The sequence below is a fragment of the Gracilinanus agilis genome, chromosome 1 (assembly GCF_016433145.1).
Source record: "Gracilinanus agilis isolate LMUSP501 chromosome 1, AgileGrace, whole genome shotgun sequence".
In the NCBI taxonomy this organism is placed as follows: domain Eukaryota; kingdom Metazoa; phylum Chordata; class Mammalia; order Didelphimorphia; family Didelphidae; genus Gracilinanus; species Gracilinanus agilis.
In genome coordinates, this window is record NC_058130.1 from 634,603,626 (window position 1) to 634,625,513 (window position 21,888).

At 36.6% G+C, this 21,888-nt stretch overlaps 1 protein-coding gene across 2 annotated transcripts in view; it reads right to left on the reverse strand.

Annotated features, from left to right (window-relative positions):
- Positions 1-2,977: 2,977 nt before the first annotated feature.
- MTERF3 (mitochondrial transcription termination factor 3) overlaps positions 2,978-21,888 on the reverse strand; it is a 57,700-nt gene continuing 38,789 nt past the window's right edge. For both annotated transcript variants that reach the window (XM_044668476.1, XM_044668485.1), the window contains exons 5-8: positions 17,523-17,670; positions 16,282-16,353; positions 10,233-10,394; positions 2,978-3,252 (exon numbers count right to left, since the gene is read on the reverse strand). In XM_044668476.1, coding sequence (XP_044524411.1) covers positions 3,058-3,252; positions 10,233-10,394; positions 16,282-16,353; positions 17,523-17,670 — 577 coding nt within the window. In that variant the 3' untranslated portion in view covers positions 2,978-3,057. The remainder of the gene's footprint in view (positions 3,253-10,232; positions 10,395-16,281; positions 16,354-17,522; positions 17,671-21,888) is intronic.

Sequence of the window (21,888 nt, forward strand, 5' to 3'; positions counted from 1 at the left end):
GTCAATCTTTGTGAGTGTACCGTGTGCATTTCCTTATCAACTAAGCCATCCTTATCAGATTATCAGAGATGATAAATAGATCTTGAGAGTTGTTGTGAGGATAAAATGAGATAATATTTGAAAAATACTTATTGGTATAGTTCTTGGCCCATATTAGTTGGATCATTCTAGTCATATCTTTGTGACCTCATTTGGAGTTTTCTTGGCAAAGATATTGGAGGGGTTTCCTATTTTGTTTTCCAGCTCATTTTATAGATGAGGAATAGATCAAATGACTTGCCCAATGGCACACTACTACTATCTTCGAGGCCAGATTTGAACTCAGGTCTTCCTGACTCCAGGCCCAATGCTCTATCCACTGTACTAACAAGCTGCCCATGACACACAGTAGATGCTATATAAATGCTTATTTCCTCTCTTTATTTTATAGAATTCCAGCTTGTTGCAAAAACCAAAGCCTATCTTATCAATGCTATCATTTACTGATACTGCTACATGGCAATGAGAGGTGTAACCTCACTACACCCAAACAATGTACTATGGCAATGGAGAGGTACATTGGGAAATGTGAATGGGCTGCACTACTAAATCAAGGAAGGTCTGAGAAAAACTGGAATAAAAGTATGTAAGGGTTAAAAATTAAGGTTAGACTAAATATATGAGAATGTGGTTGCTGAAATTAATATATCTCAAGTCAAATGTCTTTTTAGCAGTATTTCTTTATAAAATAGAGGGAAAGAGTGAAAGTAGAGAAATGAGAAAGATGGTAGAGAAGGTTTTCTATCCTATCAAACTAGATAATTACTCTGGCCTGGTTGAAACCAGGCAGGGCTCGTTAACCCTCCACCAGAGGACCATGAGTTGGAGGGGCTGGTGGTGAATAAAGCAAGTTTTCCCATCATGAGGCCTCTTCCAAGACAGGGGGCCTCACCAGAAGCCAATCCTTCAAGGACCCAGGAAAGGAGTCAGCCTTTTTCATTCACTCAGCTCCAAAGAGAAGATCCTCCACCAGCCTTCAGATCCTCCAAAAGAGCTCCAACTCCAACTCCAAAAAACTTCTCGCAAAAATGCCCTCTCACAGGAAGTTGCAGTTACTTTAAAGACCCTTCTTTGCATCACTTCCTATACCTTCGTCCACTTTACGTGGACCAATTGTAGTTTATAAATTTTCTTAAGACTGCCCAGGGGGCAGGCAGTCAGTCATTTCTGAGTTGTCAGCCACTTTAGCCCGTGGGTTGTGGACCTCCCCCTACTTAAGCATAAAGTAGGGGTGAATATGGTTCTGGTGATTAAATCTAAAAGTGGGCAGGGGAGAGTTAGTCCCATCTTCATAAGTATCATCAAGAATTCTATGACAGGAAGAAAAGATAGGATGCTCATGTGGCAAGAGAAAAGGATAGGAATAGCTAATGTAATATAGGATTATTAACTTTGCCATGTTGGCTTGAGGCAACTTGTCAGTTGCCCTGGTTGGAATGTTGACTATGGCATGAGTCATGGGGTAAACACCAACTGCTAGTTGGGCCAAGGGTATATAAAGCCCTGGAGATCCAGGGCTAGGTTCTGTTCTTCCATGACGTCTCCCTTGACCACTCACTTACCCTATACCCCCTGGGGCCCTAGGAGGTGGGAGTGGGAATGTGGGTAGTTAGGACTAGGATAGGGTTAAACCAATCCTACAGAACAACTTATTAATACTATCAGCACTACTGGCAAACCTTTAGTCAAAGATCAACTTTATTTATTATCCAGTGACCGCCTCACTCTGACCCAGGGCTTCTTGCCCTGGGTCAGCAGAAGAACATCCAGACAAGACCTATTAGCAACCTGAGTCAGATAAATCTTTCACCCTTAGTTCTCAGTACTTCCTAACCCTCTTTCCACTGCCTTATTCTCAATACACCTGTTATCAATAAACCCCTTGGCCTTAACTTGAGAACTTTGTGGTTATTTGCCTACCATCTAAGGCCAAGCAGGGACAGCCATCACAAAAGGTTCTGAGCAGATTCAGCAGAAATAAACTCCATTGCTGAAGGGCAGGAAGTTCAACATTCACTTCTTGTGAGCCTACGATTCACCAATAGGAAGCTACTTCCTCAGCAGGAAAGGGGCTGGCAACTGACAGGAGCCTGGTGTCTAGCAGTGAGAGTTCACTTGACACTCAACTAACCCGGGTTGGATCCTTGATACATTTATAACTAGTTTCAAGCTCAGCCCGGGTACAACTCACTCTAATCTTTTACAACTAGCACCTTCCTCCTTCTAGCCTTATTACTAGCAAAAGACCCCTTTACCTACTCATTACACTAAGTAACACTTTAAGTGGTTCAAATTGCTTTAAATGTTATATTACCTTTGATCCCTGTTGTAAGACTAAGTGCTATTATTATCTCTATTTTATAAGTAAGGGAATTGAAGTTGAAAGTACTTAAGTGACTTGCCCATGGTCATACCGCTAGTAAATGTGGAAGGGAGGATTTGAATTCATGGATAACATGGACAGTAGGGTATTTCACTGGTATTCTCTCAAGATCAGGTAAATTAAGGAAGGCCTTCAGTATGTCGAGTGGACCCCTTGTGGCAAACTTTTCAGTGAGCGTGTACAAGAGATATGCAGGACAGGCAGACATAAGTTACAATCTGCATCATTGGGAAGAACTCTGAAATCAATGAGATGCCTATTAAAAAAAAATTCTGAACTTAAACATGAATGAAAATGGGCACTTAATATATACACAATGGAACAGAGTTGTGAATGAAAATTCAACTCACTACTACATAAAGCCTGTTCCTCTTTTAAAGTATATAATAAATTAAACTTGTTACTTTAAAGCTCTTACTTGTCTGTGATTCTGTCTAGCCTTTGAATATTTTCTTAAGAAAATGAATTATAATTAAGAATACAAAAAGAAAATTTGAAAGGAACAAGCCATTTTACAAAATTAAACAACTGTTTATTAAAGTCATTTGAACTTTAAAGTTATTAATATGAAACATATATTGATTCATGTAAATATTAACTGATTATTAAAGGAATTCTTTTACATTCATTAACAACTAAAGAGTTTTTAAGAACATTTCAAAGTCCTGTAGTGACGCTTTAGCAATCTCCTTACAGAATTCTTCATCAGGAATTGAGACCAGTTTATCCAAAGAGATATAGTTAGGTTTTTGGGGATCATATTGTGCTCTTCCTAAGTAGGTAAGAAATGAGTTTCTTTCTTTGACTCTTAGCAGCTTTGAATTGAATACCTAGAAAAGAAAAAAAAAAGCCTGAATTATGCCATATAACTTTAGATACTCAGCAGTAATGCTAAATTTGATCATCCATTCACCTTTGCCAAGCTTGGTTCTGACTTTTGGCCATTTAAAAAATCAAACTTGTGTCATAAGCAATGATGAGCTGATTAATTTTTTTACAAGTTGGAAAGAATTACATGAGATAATGAAGAGTGGAACAAGGAGAGCCAAGAGAACATTATATACAGCTACAGATTTAATAATTGAACAATAACTTTAAAATGTTTACCTCCATAGAATGAACTGAAAAATGAAACACAAAATACATAACCTATATATACATATTTGTTTGCCAGATGATGCCTTCTATGGTGTGGGGAGGGGAAGAAGGGGCTGAGATATCTGCAAATAAATTTTATAAGTAAAATTTAGAAAAAGAAAAAAATTAAGTCTGTGCTAAAAGGATGAAGATTTGCCACAAGCTTGGATGATCAATAGAAAATGCTGTCTCTGAAGTCTACAGAAGAAGAGTTAAATTTTTTTTTAAAACCCTTATCTTCCATCTTAGAATGTGTACTTGTTCTAAGACAGAAGAGCGGTAAGGGGTAGGCAATGGGGGTTAAGTGACTTGCCCAGGGTCACATAGCTAGGAAGTGTCTGAGGCCAGATTTGAATCCAGGACCTCTTGTTTCTGAGCCTGGCTCTCAATCCACTGAGCCACCTAGCTGTCCCTTGTCTAACTTTCAAAAAAATTTCTTCTCTAGAAGAAAAAAGCTACAATTACATGGTCAAATTATTTAATGAAATGCTACAAATACATGGTCAAATTATTTGATAAAATAAACTTTATTTTTTCCGAGGAGTTTTTAAAAAACAAACAAAAAAAAAGCATTTTTTTAAAAATCCTATAACAAGAGGAAAATCTTAGATTTGGAGATCTGGGTTCATATCTCAGCTCTGCTACTTCTGATCTGTATGACCTTACAGTAAGTCACTCGAATTGAATGGATCTATCACTCGACTGTAAAATGAAGTGACTGGATTATGTGACCACTAAGGTCCCTTCCAGTTCTTAATCTAGGATCATTCCATAATTTTTGCACTGAAGCCTCAAGAATAGTAATCGTCTCATGCCAAAAGTGTTTTGTAAGAAGCACAGATTATTCATTAACATTTACTGATTGCCAAGAATTAAATGAAGTAGACATAGAAGTAAATATTAGAAACTTAATGCATAGAAGTAGAAACTACAAGGCTGTAGATAAATGCTTCTTATACAAACCATGAGTTTGAAAAAGTACTATATTTGTATGCATGTTTGTGGGAGTAATGACATCTTTTCTTTGGCTACCACACAATTGCTAAAGACAGCTTGCCATTTTCAGCTTTTGTGGTACTGCCTGCTGCAATGGAGTTAAGTGAAAATTTGTAATTAAGACTCTAATTGTAGGATCCTACACATTCCACCAGGGAGGAAAAGGAGTAGTACAAACACCACCTTCCATCATTGCAAAAATCCTCTGAGAACTGAATATATCTAATGACAATGAAATTCTATAGGCTTAACAACAGTTGCAACAAAGTAAAGGACTTCCTCATCTTGGTTAGATGTATAGTTTCACAACCACAACTACGTGCTTCCCCAATGCTTTAGCAATAGACATACTACATATAGAAGGGCATTGTGGAAAAATAAGCTTGAAAGAAACTTCAATAATGGCAAAATAAATTCATAACAATACAGTTTTTAATGAAAACTTTTCTTTAAAAATGTCAATTTAGGGGGCAGCTGGGTAGCTCAGTGGATTGAGAGTCAGGCCTAGAGACAGGAGGTCCTAGGTTCAAATCTGGCCTCAGACACTTCCCAGCTTTGTGACCCTGGGCAAGTCATTTGACCCCATTGCCCAGCCTTACCACTCTTCCACCTAGGAGCCAATACACAGAAGTTAAGGGTTAAAAAAAAAATGTCAATTTATGGGGCAGCTAGATGGCTTAGTGGAGAGAACCAGGCCTAGAGTAGGGAGGACCTGGGTTCAAATTTGGCCTCTGACACCTAGTTGTGTGAATCCTAGGTAAATCAATTAATAGCAATTGCCTAGGCCTTACCACTCTTCTGCCTTGGAAATGATGAGCAATTTTAAAACAGAAGGTAAGAGTTTAAAAAAAAAAAGTCCATATATTACATTAGAAATATGTTACTCGTTATTTTTCCTTAAGTATATAAATGGAGCCAGGATCTCAACATGATTATGCCAGCAGTAATACAAATGACATGGGCTTACTTCACTGTACAACTCATTACATTATGAAGTGGGGTTCCAAGCTTCTAAAGTATATGTAAGCTCCACCAGGTTTTACCATGTATGAAAGGCTTCAAGAATGATCTTGGGGACACTATGTCTGCTTTCCAAAGACCAGCCTAATCACTGAGAGGCTTATCATTTAGGCTACTAATGAGTATTCAATGATTGGTTACTGCCTCTCATGAAACACTGAAAAATAAAAAAAATAGATCCCATTCCTATGTAGCTCCCTGCAGCACTGATGGTGACAGAACAATGGGAAAACAAGCAGTTGGTGCTAAGAAGTACAATTTTTAATCCATCTAAAATGTGTTCTTTAAAATATTCTTTTAAAACCTACTATTCCAAGATATATATTTATAACAAAGAACAGGTGCCTGAGCTCAGATTTTGGCTCTAAAAGAGCCAAACTGACTGGATAATTTGAGTAAGATGTATACATTTGTCTTTAATTCACCTATAGATGAAAACAGTTATCAATTTGGAAGGTATGAGTAAAAATCACCATTAATATTTTGAAAATAATACTCCCAATATATGGTGTAATAGGTTTGCCTTGTGAACAAGTTTTCTATTATGACTAGTACCAGCATGCCTTTAGAAAAGCAGGAAGGTTACTACTCAATTTTATGTCTGATAAGTACATCTGGCAACAAAAATTCAGTTAGCATACTATTATTAATAATGAGGATATACAGAACACAAAAGGATTCAGCTGGATTTTTCAGAATTATGGCTGATTTGTAGAGCTGACAATGATTTGTTGGCGTATTATAAACTGAGTACATTTCATATAGGTAGATGATGCAACAGATGAGCAAAGCCTCTGTTTAAAAAAATTCTTCCTCAGTTCTCTAACCACCAGGGGTCATCCTACCATTATCAAAGAAATATAAGCCTATCTTTGGTATTCTAAGTTACAGAATCATAGGATTTCAGAGATGGAAAGAGCCTTGGTAGCCATCTAGATCAACTCATGACCTAAAAAGAATACCCAGTCTCTGCTTAAAACTTTTGGCTAGGGGATGGTAGGGGGAAAGGGAGCCTGCTGAGATAAGTCTCTTACAGATAAAGATTATTCTAATTGTTAGGAAGTTTTGCCTGACATCAAATCTAAATATATCTCTTTGTCATTTCCACTCATTTCTCCTAATTCTGCATTTAGGCATTCAATAGAAGTCTAATCTTTCATCCACATTACAACTTCTCAAGTACATCCCTCAAATCTCTCATGAGTCTTCTCCACATTGAACATTCCAAGTTCCTTTAATCAATTCTCATATGGAAGAGACTGAAGAACCTCCAATATAATGGTTGCCCACTGACAAAAAAAAAAGCTCTTGGGCATTCACATTACAGGTAACAACTAAATTGTAATCTTTAGATATAATACATTTTAGGGAGGGGTTTTTAACCTGGGGTCCACAGACCACTTACAGAGTCTGTGGATAGATTTCCGGGAGAGGTTTGTGAAACTTTGGGGAAAAATTCATCTTCATTTCAATACAATTGGTTTCCTTTGTAATCATACATACTATGTTTTATATGTTTAGAAACAATATTCTGAGTAGAGGCCCATGATGCAAAAAAACCACCACCAACAAAAAACCCTCTGAGAACATCTATTCTAGGGGCAAAGCAAGAGTCTTCCACCACCTTGGAAATGCTACAGGGAATACTGATTCGGTCCTTCTGTAGTCCTATACCTGATCTGACAAGTGTTTCAAATGTTAGAGGAGAAGGAAGAGGGTGTGTGTATTTAGATTTGCCAGGGTTAGAGATTCAATCATTATGTGCTTACAAAAGAGATTAATGTCAAAGTTCTACATTATATAATTAGTTCTATGTCATCTGTGCTATTATCTCCTTCTCTAAAGGAAAAAACATATATACTAAATTTGTTTTTTGGCATGAGAGCTATTATAAAGCTACTTCTGAGTTAGACTAATCATGAGTGGGAGAGACAGAATAGGCATATAATTATGTGCTATGTACATTTCCAGATGGAATATCTTTCCATTTAATGCGAAAGAAAACAAGTTACATATGTTATGACCTATTTGCATAAAAGTTTAAATGGATCAATGCATTAACAATAGATAACTCAAAAACTGTCATGCCAAGTCACACTATTTTATACATGGCAGCTATAAAAACCTAATGCAATCTTAGGTTATAATAAAAGAGGTATAATAGCCAGGACCGGGGAACTGATAGTCCCACTGTAATCAGATGACATCTGAAATTCTGTAGTCAATTCTGGAGTTACATTCTAGGAAAGACATTGATAAATTGTGAGTGTCCAAAGAAAGGCAACTAGAATGGTGAAAGGCCTTAAGATCTTGCCATATGAAAATCAAGTGAAAGAAGAGTATGGTTAGCTGAAGAAGACAGAATTAAAGGGAAATGAGAGCTGCCTTCAAAGACCTAAAGTGTTTTAAAACAGGGATTAAATCTGTTCTGCTTGGAAAACCTTCCTAATAATTAGAGATATCCAACAGTGGCATGGACTACCAGAGTAAGTCATGGCTTCTCCCCAATTTGATGTTTTCGAGGAAAGTCTGGATGACCACTTGACAGGTATAGTGTAAATTAGATTTGGGGAGATGAGTGGAAGGAATGAGTTAGGTTAAATGACTTCTGAGTGACAGTCTAGGAAGTTCTGATTAGTAAATGGATACAATAATCTGTGAAGGATGGGTTAGGTGACCAACAAGATGAAGGAATAAATATTTTCACCGATCCTTCAGAGCTCTCAAGCTTCTCTAAAAAGGAATTACATGTAATAGATAAAGCAATTTCAGTCCTTCCCATGGTCTAGGGCACCAAGAACATAAATAAGGTAAGAACCCAATAAATCAATAATAAATTCCTCAGTCTCAATCAGCATCCTCTCTCACATTGCCCAATAATCACCAGACAGCAAGACTGCACAAACTAACCTCCTCTGCAACCCAAAATGCCCCATTTTCATGCCTCAGAGTTCCAAATGGCAGAAATTTGCTTGGATTACGATAGCATAACATAGCATAATAGCATAATAACTCTCTATGCCACAAGAGAGTTTAGTCAGAGAATGGAGGAATAGTAGGAAAGGGGGAAGTATACAAATGTAGCTATGTGGCAGTTCACTAAATTTTCAGGAAAGAATCCAGCATTCAGCTGGGACCAGATCTGTTTTTCCAGAAGGCACTTGGGGCAGAGACCCAAGTCTCTGGTGAACTGTGATTTGCCCAGTGTGGGATAGGACTGGGACACTATGAGATCCAGCCCCACGGGAAACTGCAGGCAAAAGGGAGTCAGAAAGTCAACAATAAGAGAAAAATGACTAAAATTATCAAAAATATTAGGAGGAAGAAAACTCAGATAAAGAATCTGAAAATAAGCAGATAAAACAAGAGGGAAGACATATCAGTAGCTGAAAACTCTTACTTTCCTAAGCAATTTATTTCAATAGGCTCATGCTGTTTTTGTCATCCTTCATGGCACAAATTGAAGCAAAGAGGAAAAAGGATCTATCTAACAAATGAAATTTAGGAGAAAGAAACAAGGAGCTCCTAAAATTATATCCTTTGCTCACTGGTAAAGATCAATGAAGCCTTATCTCTTTGGAGCATGACCACCATGCTGAAACCAAGCAACTTGGCTTGAAAAGTCAACTCAAAAGGCCCCTGTTAGAACATGACTCATTTTATGTGGATTTGGGTAGACTAAGTCAAACCATAAATGACAACATAAAGGGGTTCCACTGTCTATATGGAATTTTGGTCCTGATCTTTTATTTCAATGAAAACTTCTACTAATGCAGAATGACAACTCACCTAATCTATTGTCTTAGAAAGCAACTTGGCCTTTGACCCAGAGACCACTGTAAGGTAAAGAACCCAAGGAAGAAAATGACAAAAAAAAAAAAGGCTCTATACATTATATTTATGACAGCACATTCTGTAACAGCAAAGTACTAGGAAAAAAAGATTGAGGAATAGCTAGATACATTGTGGTAGATGAATGTAATAGAATATTGTTGTGCTATAAAAAAACCATGAACCATGAACTGATGTAAAGTAAGAAGAATCAGAAAAATAAGACAGACAATGAGAATAACAGTACAAATGGAAAGAACTACAATAAAACAACTGAAACTGAATGTTATGGAAATTACAATGATCTTGCTTAGTCCCAAAGAGCTAATATGAAAATACACCTACAACCCTTCTTTTTAGAGGTGAAGATTATGGCTGGGGCACATTAAGACTTTTTTGATGTGATGGTTAATTCTCCATTTTTATTCTTTACCATAAGACACAATTCTCTGGGAGGACATAGATATATTGAGAAATGGAGATGATATAAAAACAGAAGCTTAATAATTTAAAAAATTGTTTAAAGAAAATTGCCTGAGATACTGAGAGTTTAAGTCACTTGCTCACAGTCTCATAGCTAGAAAGGAAGGTCTTCCTTACTTCTAGGCTTCTGCCTCTCACATACAAATTTTTAATAGGATGAAATAATTTCACATTTATAGAGAGAAAACTGCCAGCAGTTTATATTTAGACTCAATTCCACAGTGTCCTATGAATTCATGAGAAGTTGTATACTTTCCCAAGCTGATGAAATATTGAGAGTTCTCAATGCATTCAAAGATGACAAATTATAAAAACTTTTCACAGAAGTTATTTCATGCATTACCTGTGGAAATTTGACAATAAGATGGTGGGGAATGTGCATCACATTGTGTACATAGTCAAACGTCTCTGTTAATTTCCTTTTGCTTGCAGTTAAAATCTTTGGGATTCTGGTCACCATGTGCTGAATTTCATTATGTTTAAAGCCAAACTGAAGTCGGTAAACCTAAGAAAATCCAAGCATAAACAAAAAATAAACCACGTGCATTTCTAGATTAAGTAAGAAATGACATCTCAATCAGCACTGTATAATAGACCATTTGGAATTTACTGGCATATTATTCTGCCCCCTAGTGGGATAAGAGTTTTTCTTCAGAAGGAAGCTAGACCTTTGAACCTTCCTCATCTCATTGACGATAATGGAACTCCACGGTCCTTTTCAATAATATTTTAAACTAAATTTTGTTCAATTCAACAACTTTTAACAAGCATCTATAACACCTGAAGGTACCAGAGACATAAGACAAAAGTAAGAAAGTTTGCCTTCTCTTTTGTACATATACATGTGCATTTATCTATTTACATGCTGTCTTTCTCATCAGTATGTACCATCCTGGAGAGATAGCTCTATTTGTGATTATCCCTAGTACTTAGTACAGAGTCAAATGTGCCTGGCCCAGCGTCAATGCTTAATAAAATCTTGACTTAAGTTAGAATATGCTAGAGAATATAATATGTACAACACAGGGAAACATGGCACAAGGTAATTTGAAAAGTAAAATCAGGAGGGGACAAGGGAACACATTGTGAAAGAGTTGGCAACCATGTAGAGCCTTTAACTGAAGAAAAGGATTCTGAGAGGTGCAGATGAGCAAGAGATGCCCTCTGAGAATTCATGGAGGGAGGAGAGGGGATGATGAGACTGAGGAACAGCTAGTAATTAGTCAGGATGAAATGTATAGTGAGTTAAGTCAGGAGTTAGGTTAAAGTCCAGTTAAAATCTGGCTTTAGACACTAAGCGACCCTGGGCAAATCACTTAACTTTTGTCTGCTTCTGTTTCCTTAGCTTTAAATTGGGGACAAAAATAGCACCTTCTCCTCAGGGCTGTTTTGAGGATCAAATGGTATAATATGTAAAATGTGTTGCAAACCTTAAAACATTATAAAGTGCTAAAGCCAGTGGTGATGATGGTGAAAAAAGGCTGGTATCATATCTGAGGAGCTTTCATATACTAAGATGAAACTTTGTATTTTTTCCCCAAAAGCATCAGAGAACACCTGATGTTTTTAAGTGGAGTGGTGTCAGACTTGTGCTTTAAAAAAATTATTGTAGCTGCTCTTTAGAGGGTGGTTTGGTGAGAAAAGAGACTGGAAGCAAGGAAATCGGTCAAGGTCTAAGCTAGGGTTATAGAGGTAGCTGAGTAGAGAGAAAGGGAGAGAAGGAATAGATGGTGAGAAGAAAAAAATGAATTTTGCAATTCATGGAAAGCGAGGGAAGGAGAGTAAAATATTACGCTGGTGTTGAGAATCTGGGTGATTGGGAAGATAGTGATGCCCTTAAGATAAGTGGGAGGGTTATGAGATAAGTTCCATGTACTCAAATAGCAGCCAAATTCTGTCACTTCTCCCTTCATAACATCTTTCACATCTGATTCCTTTTTTTCACTTAGTCATTTCTTTAGTTTGGACCTTCTTGACCTTTTGGCCTGGATTACTGAGACAGTATTGTGTAATATGGTGTTCAGGCTCATTTTTTTATCTTGGCTTTCAGGTAGTCCAATGATTCTTAGATGATCTCTCTTGGATATATCTTTTTAAAAGCACTTACTGTCAGACCTTTTATTAAAAAAAAATTATTAGAACGTTTCAGGTATCTCAGTCCCTCCTTCTTCTCCCCCATAGAAGGGATAATTATCATTATTATCATATCATAGAAGGCATCATTTGGCAAACAGATATAAATATGTGTAGATTATGTCTTTCTTGTTTCCATTTTTCAGTTCATTCTCTGGAAGTGATCTTTCATAAGTTATTCTTCAAATATTAAATGTATAGCTGTATATGATTTTATCTTGGTTATACTTATTTCACTCTTTATTATCTTATGTAGTTCTTTCCAAGTTAAAAAAATAATTTGTTCATCAATTCATATGGTGATGTAGTTTTCCATCACAAACATATATCACAATTTGTTTAGCCATTCCCATATTGATGGACATCCCCAGGATTTCTGCTTCTTTGCCACAAAGAGAGGTGCTATAAATATTTTCAAACATACAGGTTCTTTTCCCTTTTCCCTGATTTCCTTGGGAAACAGATCCAGCAATGTTATTGCTGGGTCTAAGTGTATAAACAGTTTTATAGCTCTCTGGGTGTAATTTGAAATTGCTCTCCAAAATGGTTGGATAATTTCATAGTTCCAGCAACAATATATTGCTGTTCTCACTTTTCCATATCATCTCCAACATTTGTCATTTTAGCCAATTTGATGGGTATGAAATAATACCTCAGAATTATTTTAGTTTACATTCCCTAATCATAGTGATTTAGAACATTTTTTCATATACCTATATATAGCTTTAATTTCTTTATCCAAAACCTGTTCAGAGGATCTATTTTCCAGGTCAGCTATTTCTTTTATGAGATATTTCAGATTTTCTTCTATTTTTTTTTCATTCTTTTGATTTTGTTTATTGTTTCCTGATGTCTTATGGAGTCATTAGCTTCCATTTGCCTATTCTAATTTTTAGGGAGCCATTTTCTTCTCTGAGCTTTTGTACTTTCTTTTTCACTTGGCCAATTTTACTTTCTAAGAAGTTATTTTCTTGAGTGGATTTTTATACATCTTTTACCAAGCTATTGACTCCTCTCATTTCCCAATTTTGCTTCTACTTCTTTATTAATTGATTTTTTATCTCCTTTTTGAGCTCTTCTGGGAAATCTTTTGGGCTTGGCACCCTTTCACACTTTTCTTTGAGGTTTTACATGTTTCTGTTTTGCCACTGTTGTCCTCTTCTGAGGTTGTATTTTGACCTTTATTGTTGCTAATGTAATTTTCTAAGGTCAGGTTTTTACCTTTGCTCATTTTTCCAGTCTTTTTCATGACCTTGCTGAAGTTCAGCTCTATTCCTGGGTGTCATGAACTTGTATTATGATCTACTCTGGTATTGGAGATCAGTCTGGCTGGCTAGCTGTAGGGAAACTTACAGCTGTGTAGTCCAAATTCTGTTCCTCTCCCACCCCACCACTCCGTGGTTGCCAGCTCCCCCAGGTACTCCCCTACCCTCTTACCCCAGTGAGAAGAGTCTATCTTGCTGTTCTTCTAAATCTTGGGCAGGATGTTTCACCCTGTCTTTTGTTGGTTTTGCCACTCCGGAATTCATTTTGAAGTGTTTTTCTTGTGATGGTTTGGAGGCAGGTTTGGGTGAGCCAGGAGTGTTTCTTACTCTGCCAATAGTATCCTAATTGGTCTCTTTACCTCAAGTCTCTTCCCCACTTCAATCTATTTTCCATATATCTGCCAAACTTATTCTTTTAAAGTACAGTTCTGTATTACACAGAGAAAATGTAATATTGTGGGACAATCAAATATAATTGACTTTGCTACTAATAGCAATACAATGATCAAGGACAATTCTGTGGGACTTATGAGGAAGAACGCTATGCACATCTAGAGAAAGAACCATGGGAGTAAAAATCCAGAAGAAAATATGTGATTTATCACTTGTTTATATAGGTATGTGATTTGGGAGTTTGGTTTGAAAGGACTGCTCTTTTACAAAAATGAATAATATGGAAATGGGTTTGAGTGATTTTATATATATAACTCTAGAAAGGGGAGGGATGAGGAGAGGAAGAAAACATAAATCATGTAACCAAGGAAAAAATTTAAAAAGTAAAAAGAATTAAAAGTAAAAAGTGTAGTTTTCATCACATCATTCCTTCCCCACTCGTTTTCAAACAATTCTGCTGGCTCCCTATTACTTCAACAATCAAATAAAAATTTCTACTTGATAAAGCCCAATAAAACCTGGTCTTTTCAGGCTTATTATACACTACTCCCTCCCTACACATATACATATTATGGTCCAGCCAAATTGGCCTTGTTCCTCATAAACAACACTCCATCTCCCATATCCATGTCTCTGCATTTGCTTTCTTCCATGCCTAGAGTACAATCACTTCTTGCTCCCTTCCCCACTCCACCTTTGGATACTTTTGTTTCCTTCAAGGCTCAGTGAATATACTGCTGGACTGTTGTGAGGATCAAGCAAGATAATATTTCTAAAGCACTCTGCAAACCAAAAAGTGCTATATAAAATGTCACTATCACCTTACATAATAAAGCCTTTTCTGATCCCCCGGCTGCTAATGTCCTTCTCCATAAATTACCTTTTGTCAATTTTATACATGCCTATATTTTTATATATTCTTTACTCTGGCTAGACAAATTTCCTAGACAACAAGTATTGTTTCAGTTATTTTTTTTTATGTCCCCAGCACAAAGCACAATGCCTGGCACAGAGAAGATACTCATTAAGTCTTCTTGATTGATTGGTTGGTTGATGCAATGTTGGAAGTCATCGAGGATAAAGGAATGAATGGTTGGAGTGCTAAGGAAGGCTGTGGGCCAGGTATTCATCAACTTGAGAAAGGAGAGAGCAGCCAAGATGCCAGCATATTGCCACAGCAAAGATCTTAATGGGATGACAGAAACTGATTTTGAACCTCAAAGGAGAAAGAGGATACTGAGTCAGTGGCAGATAAAGAATGTCTTGTTGGCAGTCAAGATCAAAGAGTATGCTGACTTTTCCTTCAAGTCCACTGTGTCTCAAGACATGAGAAAAGGAATAGTTAGTCTTGTAGGGTTTTGCTATGGATAAGGTATCTCACAAAGAAATCCAGTCTCCCAGAGTATCAGAATTGAATCAGGAATAAGAAGCAGAACTTTGACATACTCTAATTTCATGCTTATTCTTTCACACTGCATTCTGGATTTCATTTACCATGCCCCAGTCCTTTATCCTCAAGCTGTTCTCTAGTCCTAGAAGGCACACACTGGAAGCACAGTCCCTCCTTTTGCCTTTCTCTCTGACTGGATGGCTCTTCCAAGAACTTCTATGTGAAGAGGGCTCTCAGACCAGCTAGGTCACATTTTTCTCCAGGTTACCCCCAGGGCTGCTAAGTACTTTGGTCTCTCCCTTCTTCCCTCTTTTCAATTTTCTTTTATTTGTGGTCTTTCCCATTAGAATGTTGTAAACCCCTTAAGGGCAAGGACCAGCATTTGCATTCAAAAAGTTTAGCACAGTGTCAGGCCACATAGTAAGTGCTTAATGAATGGTAGATAACAGACTCCAAATTTATCATTGTTTTTCTTACATTACACAGTTAATTTTTATTTCTAACAATTCCAAATCTGAGAGATTAAATAAAGTAAGCCTTTTCTAATAATAGAATAAGGGAAATATCAGATTATTTAACTGACTAGAGCAAGGGATTAGACAGTCTATGGCAGTGATGGTAAACTTTTCAGAGGCCCTGTACCATGCCCTATCCCCTTGCCCCAGACAGAAGAGGGAGGAAGCCTTCCCATTGGGTTGCTGGGCAGAGGGGCAGATGATGTTAGAAATTTCCTCAGTGGAGAGAGAGAGGGGAACAGCTTCTCCGGAGTCCTTCTGCTTTTCTAGTAACAACCTCTGGGAGGGGGCACATATACCCACAGAGAGCACTCTGTGTGCTATTTTTGGCATGTGTACCACAGGTTTGCTATCACAGTTCTATGGGAAGTGGGATGAGGAAGATCAAAATATAAAGACTCAAAAATCTACTTGTCTTAAGGGAGATTATAGACAAACTGTTACTCCTGAAATTAAGACCTAGGCAACTCAGTGGATTAAGAGCCAGGCCTAGAGACAGAAGGTCCTGGGTTCAAATCTGACCTTAGTCACTTGCTAGCTGTGTGACCAAGTCGCTTAACTCTCACTGCCTAGTTTTTACCACTCTTCTGCCTCAGAACAAATAACCCATATCGATTCTACAAAGAGGGCAAGAGTTTAAAAACCAAAATAAGGGAAAGACTGACTTATTTGAAAAATGTGAGAAAAAATCCTTACCTTCATATTTTCTTTCACAGGCTCGAGACTTCCAGTTAATAGTCGTGGAAGACGAATAACTAGATCTCTGGTCTAGAGTTAAAAACAAAATAATCCCCATTATGTCACAATACACAAAAATTCAACTAGTTTTAGAAATCCATCATTTACTCTAGTATGAACAATGACATATTGTTAAGCTATTAAAATTATTATGAGCTTAATAAACTTTATAGAAAAATAATCTAATAACATTACAGAACAGAAAAACATTTATTAAGTATTTACTAAGGAAGCACTGTGACAAGCACTAGGGATACAAATCAAAAATTAAAACATATCCTGTTCTCAAAGGGCTCATATTCTAGTTAAGTGAGCACATATAAAGGAAGGTTTGTTTATATGTTTAGCTCATGACAGTAGTACTTAGGTAGCGAAAGTATCATGGCAGAGGGCATGGTCCAAAAATGGTAGTATGTTCCCTCTCAATGGAGGTCTTCAAGCAAGGACTAGGAGACATTTACTGTTTACACTGTAGAAGACATTCTTATTCCGATACAAGTGGAACAGTTGGTCCCTTAGGTACCTTTTGACTCTGAGTGAGATTCATTTGGAGACAAGTCTATGTATTTAAAATTAAAATCCATCCATCCATTCTGGTATATTTATAACCAACAGTTAAACATCATTTTGAGTTTGACTTTTTTTACCTAACATTTTATATATATTTCTAAGCATTAGCATAGTTTAGATACTTATCATTTTTAATAGCTACATAGCATTCAATGGTGTAAAAAGATCACAGTTTGCTTAGCCATTTTTTAGCTACTGGACATGGGGGACAGGTTCAAATGTTCTGCTATTAAACATAGTATTTTGTACATATAAATAACAGAGTAAATTTTTTTTCCCCTTCTGGGCTTGAGTAACAATTTGAAACATGATTTAATTCATCTATCCATGAGAGTCAGAGATTAAAATACAGAGGCATAGATATGTCTATATCTATACATATATATATTAATTCATTTTTAAGGAAAAATTCATGTAGACAAAAAACAGAACTTAAAAAAATCAGTTTGGTAGAATAGTCTAAAAAGCTTTAGTAACATATGTAGATGAGGAGACTCATTTGGTTCTTGCCTAGAAAATGTTAGCTTCTTTACCAACATTATCATGTGAATAAATGATTCCTGGGAATGTAAAGTCATGACAGGTTCCTATATACTTGGTGTGAAAATTTAAATATTTTTTCCCTTTACCTTTTGCACATCCAGTCCAAGCTCTTTCTGGAAAAAGCCCAATCTGTTATCCAGTCTGTCCACTGGAAAACTCAGCAGATATGGTGCATTTATAACCATCCGTGAGATGTCTGTCTTACTGAATTTTTTTGATTCAAGATAAGCCACCCTAGGCAATAAACATACATATAAACATAAGTATGTATTAGAGAAAGAAGATTTACTTTTAACACATTGGCTTCATTGAATTCTTTAACATGCAGTAATAAACATTTACTGAATGAATGAATGAATATAGCAATGTGACAGCTACTTTAATGTTAGCCAAGATAAAAACAAAACCAAAAGAACAACACCCTGACCTAATTCTACAAATATCACAATAATACCATAGTGAAGATGAAAAGATCTAAGTTTTTTGGCTTTATTCAGTCATTTTATTATTTTTTTATTCATTTTAAAAATAAGCAAAATGTATTAACAGTGTAACTACCAGAAAAGGCATCAGCTACATGAAGGAATACTACCTGCATCACTTAAATAAAAAGGCTTGTTATCCATATATTTTTATTCTCTGCATTTATATTTTCTTCTTCAAAAGTCATTTAGAATTTCCCTAATAAAGACAGACCTTGTGCTTAGTTGTTACTGAAAGGAAATATGTTTTCAGCATTTTAGTATTGATTAAATAGGCATTTTTAACAAGACTTTCAACAGGTTGGCTACCATTTTTCAAAAAACTATTGTTCTATAAAAAATGGAAAAGTAATTATTTGCAAAATTTTTGGCCAAAATCATGGTTATTTATGCACAAGCTATGACTATGAAGTAGCATGCCTAGTTCTTTATTAAACATACCACAACACATAAAACACAAATAAACATTGTCACCTTCAAAGTAGTTACATGGACATGAACACTAACTTAAGATAATTCTCCTGTTTAAAATATGTTGTTTTTTTAAAAACTCTTCTTTTAATATTGTCTTTAGCACCAATTTACAAATCACAAAAGAAAATTGGTCACATCTCATTTTTCATGAGTGATCAGTTTGAACATTCAGACATTTCCAAATAAATCATAGATACCCAAAGTTGGGGCTTCAGGGGTCATCTCCTCTAGACCTATCTTTTACTGGACAAAAATCCCCACTACAATTGAACAAAAAATTGTGTAGCCTTATCTTCAAGTAATTCTTTTCAGGAAGGGAAAGCCCCCTCAGGGAGATCATTCTACTTTTGGACAGGTCTAGTTCTTGGGAAGTTCTTCCTTACAATCAACCTAAATTGGCCACCATGATGTTTGAAAGTCAAATCTATAGCACCAGAATGAAGATGTTACCAATTAGGCATTTGAAAGGATGATAAAAGTTCTGGAGGCAGTTCCTAAAGAGTTCTGAACAATTAGAAATAAGTTTGCATCTTCCCAAAGTTTTTGTGAGCCAAAAAGAGTACATTTGGTTTTTTAAAAAGTCTCATGCAACCCAGTATTGAATTAAGAAGAGAAAAAAAATAAATAAATGTAATAAATTCCAGAAATAGATTATAACTTCCAAAATACACTTATATCACACTTTAAAACACATTATTTCATTACAACTTCATAAAAATTCTTTATGGTAAGTAAACAGATGTCATTTTCCTAATTTTATATCTGGCAGAACAAAAGTTGAGAGTAGTTAAAAAGTTGTTGCCGAAAATCATATGGGTAATAAGGAGTGGTGCCAGGCCTTAGTAACGATTCTTCTGTGTTTTTGGCTAAAATTCTTTTTTTTCTTTTTTAAACCCTTACCTTCCGTAATGGAGTCATACTGTGTATTGGCTCCAAGGCAGAAGAGTGGTAAGGGCTAGGCAATGGGGGTCAAGTGACTTGCCCAGGGTCACACAGCCAGGAAGTGTCTGATGTCAGATTTGAACCTAGGATCTCCCGTCTCTAGGCCTGGCTCTCAATTCACGGAGCCATCCAGCTGCCCCCTAAAATTCTTACTATCAAGGCTATTTCTGCTTCTTCTTACAAGAACTTACCATATGATAAGCCAGAAGTTAAAGAAAAAGTGAAAGGAATGACTAGTCCATATTATTAAAATACTAAGATATCAGGATAGAAGATCAGCTCAAAACCATAACTGACACCAAATCAATACAGTATACAAAACCCACGAAAGGAAGGGAAATAAATTTCTGATCCCCCCCCCCAATATCTGAGAGAAGACAGACATATTTGAAGTCATAAATGATATTTTTGTTCATGCAATGACATGTAATAAATTACTAGAAGGAAAATAACAGCATAGTTAGAGATAATATGCTAAAAATACTAGCAAATAAAGCTTGTTATCCAACTAGATATATTTTTTTAAAAATGGATACTCTTATGGGGAAAACCAGGGGAGATAACTTAAATACTATATGTGAGTCCAGAAGGGTGTGTAGGAGACAGGAATGAATAGCAGGAGGGACCAAACAAGTTAGGGAGTCTGGGTTAAACAGTCAGGGAAAATGTCTGTTGACAGAAGTGACAGTTAGGCCTAGCTGTCACCCTGCACCATCTAGACAAGGGCCTGTGGAAACTAGCAAGCAAATGACAAGTGTTTGTAACAAATTTAATTAAGGGAACTATGGTAAAGGATGGGAATAGGGGTTTCTATACTTCCAGATTAAGGGCAAACCACAGGGTCAGGGGAGGGACTTATCTACACTCCACTGAGACCTAAACAAGGCAGGGCCCAGAGAATAGCAGGACTGAAGTGGGTATCCTCACAGCAGAGTCCTGTCACACTCCAGCCATGTTACAACTCCTTTAGGACCACTAGCTGTGCTCTTTCAGGTGGGTAGATTCTGGGAGCTGACCCAGCCCAAGTTAACCTGCAACTCAGGTTGGGATTAATAGTCTCTACCAAAATCTCCCACAAGTAGATGACAGTCTTCCTTCATGATCCCAGGGAATCAGGGTACAAACTCCACTTCCTCTGAGGTCTCCCAGGATCAGTTACAACTTGTCCCAACCACTATGGAGTCCGTCTCAGAGAGAGAAGCCACACTTCCTGCTTCCCCGTTCCATTTGGAATTCTCAAGCCCTTCCTGCTAGGTCTCCTAAATAATAACTAAGTAATCCTCCTCACAACAATATCTAGGTTCCCCTGGTAAATGCCCAAATGCAATCAAATGGTAAATTATTGTATGGGGGAAAAAATGACAAGATTCTTTACTAAGGAAAATACAATTTTCAGGTTACACATATATAAACAAAAATTTAAAATGATTTTTAAAAAACCAGTTGGCATATTTATGGGGAAACGAGTAAATTTGTACTATATTGAAAAAGTGTATATTTTTTCAATCTTTTAAGAAAGTAATCTAGCAATAAATAACTACAAAAATGTTCATACTTTTTGAGAAGATGTTACCTTTAAGGAAATAACCCCAAAAGAAAAAGAAATTGTACAAAGTTATATCAATCAGCAATTCAGCAATGTTTATAATAGTGACATATGGTAAACAATCCAAATGCCCACCAATATTGGGAAAACTAAATAAAACATGCTATATATTAACAAAATTATTAAGTGCATCAAGTTAATGTGATAATCTAAGTCAATACATGGAAATGTATTTGTAAAATTATTTTAAGCAAAAATCAGACAAAATAGTATGTAAATAGGCTATTCACAGATAATTTTGAGTAGCAGAATTTAATATTTATTATTTTTTTGTAATATTAGTTTGAATAACAACTCTTGTTACTCGGTTTTCTCCCTGCATAATAGGAATAACATTTAGAGCACCTATCTCATGCAGTTTGTGTGAATTTAATATAAATTGTACCCCCTTATTCCATTTGAAAACCCATTTTTGGTTGGTATCAGCCCCACCCTTTGACTGGGTACTTTATAGGTATAGGCTTTAAAGGTATAAAGGCAGATTTTTGCAAGTAGATTAGGAAAGCCTTGGCTGGAAGTCATGGACATTCTAGAATGCAGGGGTTAGGGAGGAGAGAGCTAAGCAACAGACATTGCTGTTTGTGAGGGGTTTGGAGCAGATGTACAATCAGCAGTCCCTATTTGACCTGGGATCTTGGAGAGTGGTGAAGGTTGCAAAGGCTGAAGATATCATTCTGCAAGTCAACTAACTATGAGTAGGGAAGAGGCCTGTGATCTGGTGGACAGTCTGTAGACATCTCTCCCTACCTGGTTATTTTGGATCATTGGCTGTGGAGGAGTTGGTTCCTGGTATCCTGAAGACATCTCTGGAACAGTTGTGAGACCCCAAATCCAAGCCCTCTTCCTCAGGTCCTTAGCCAAGCTGTCAAACCTGCCAGAAGCCAGGTTGGCTAAGAAACTTACCCTTTTTGACTCCAGTCCTGGGCAGTTAGATATAGTTTCACCTCA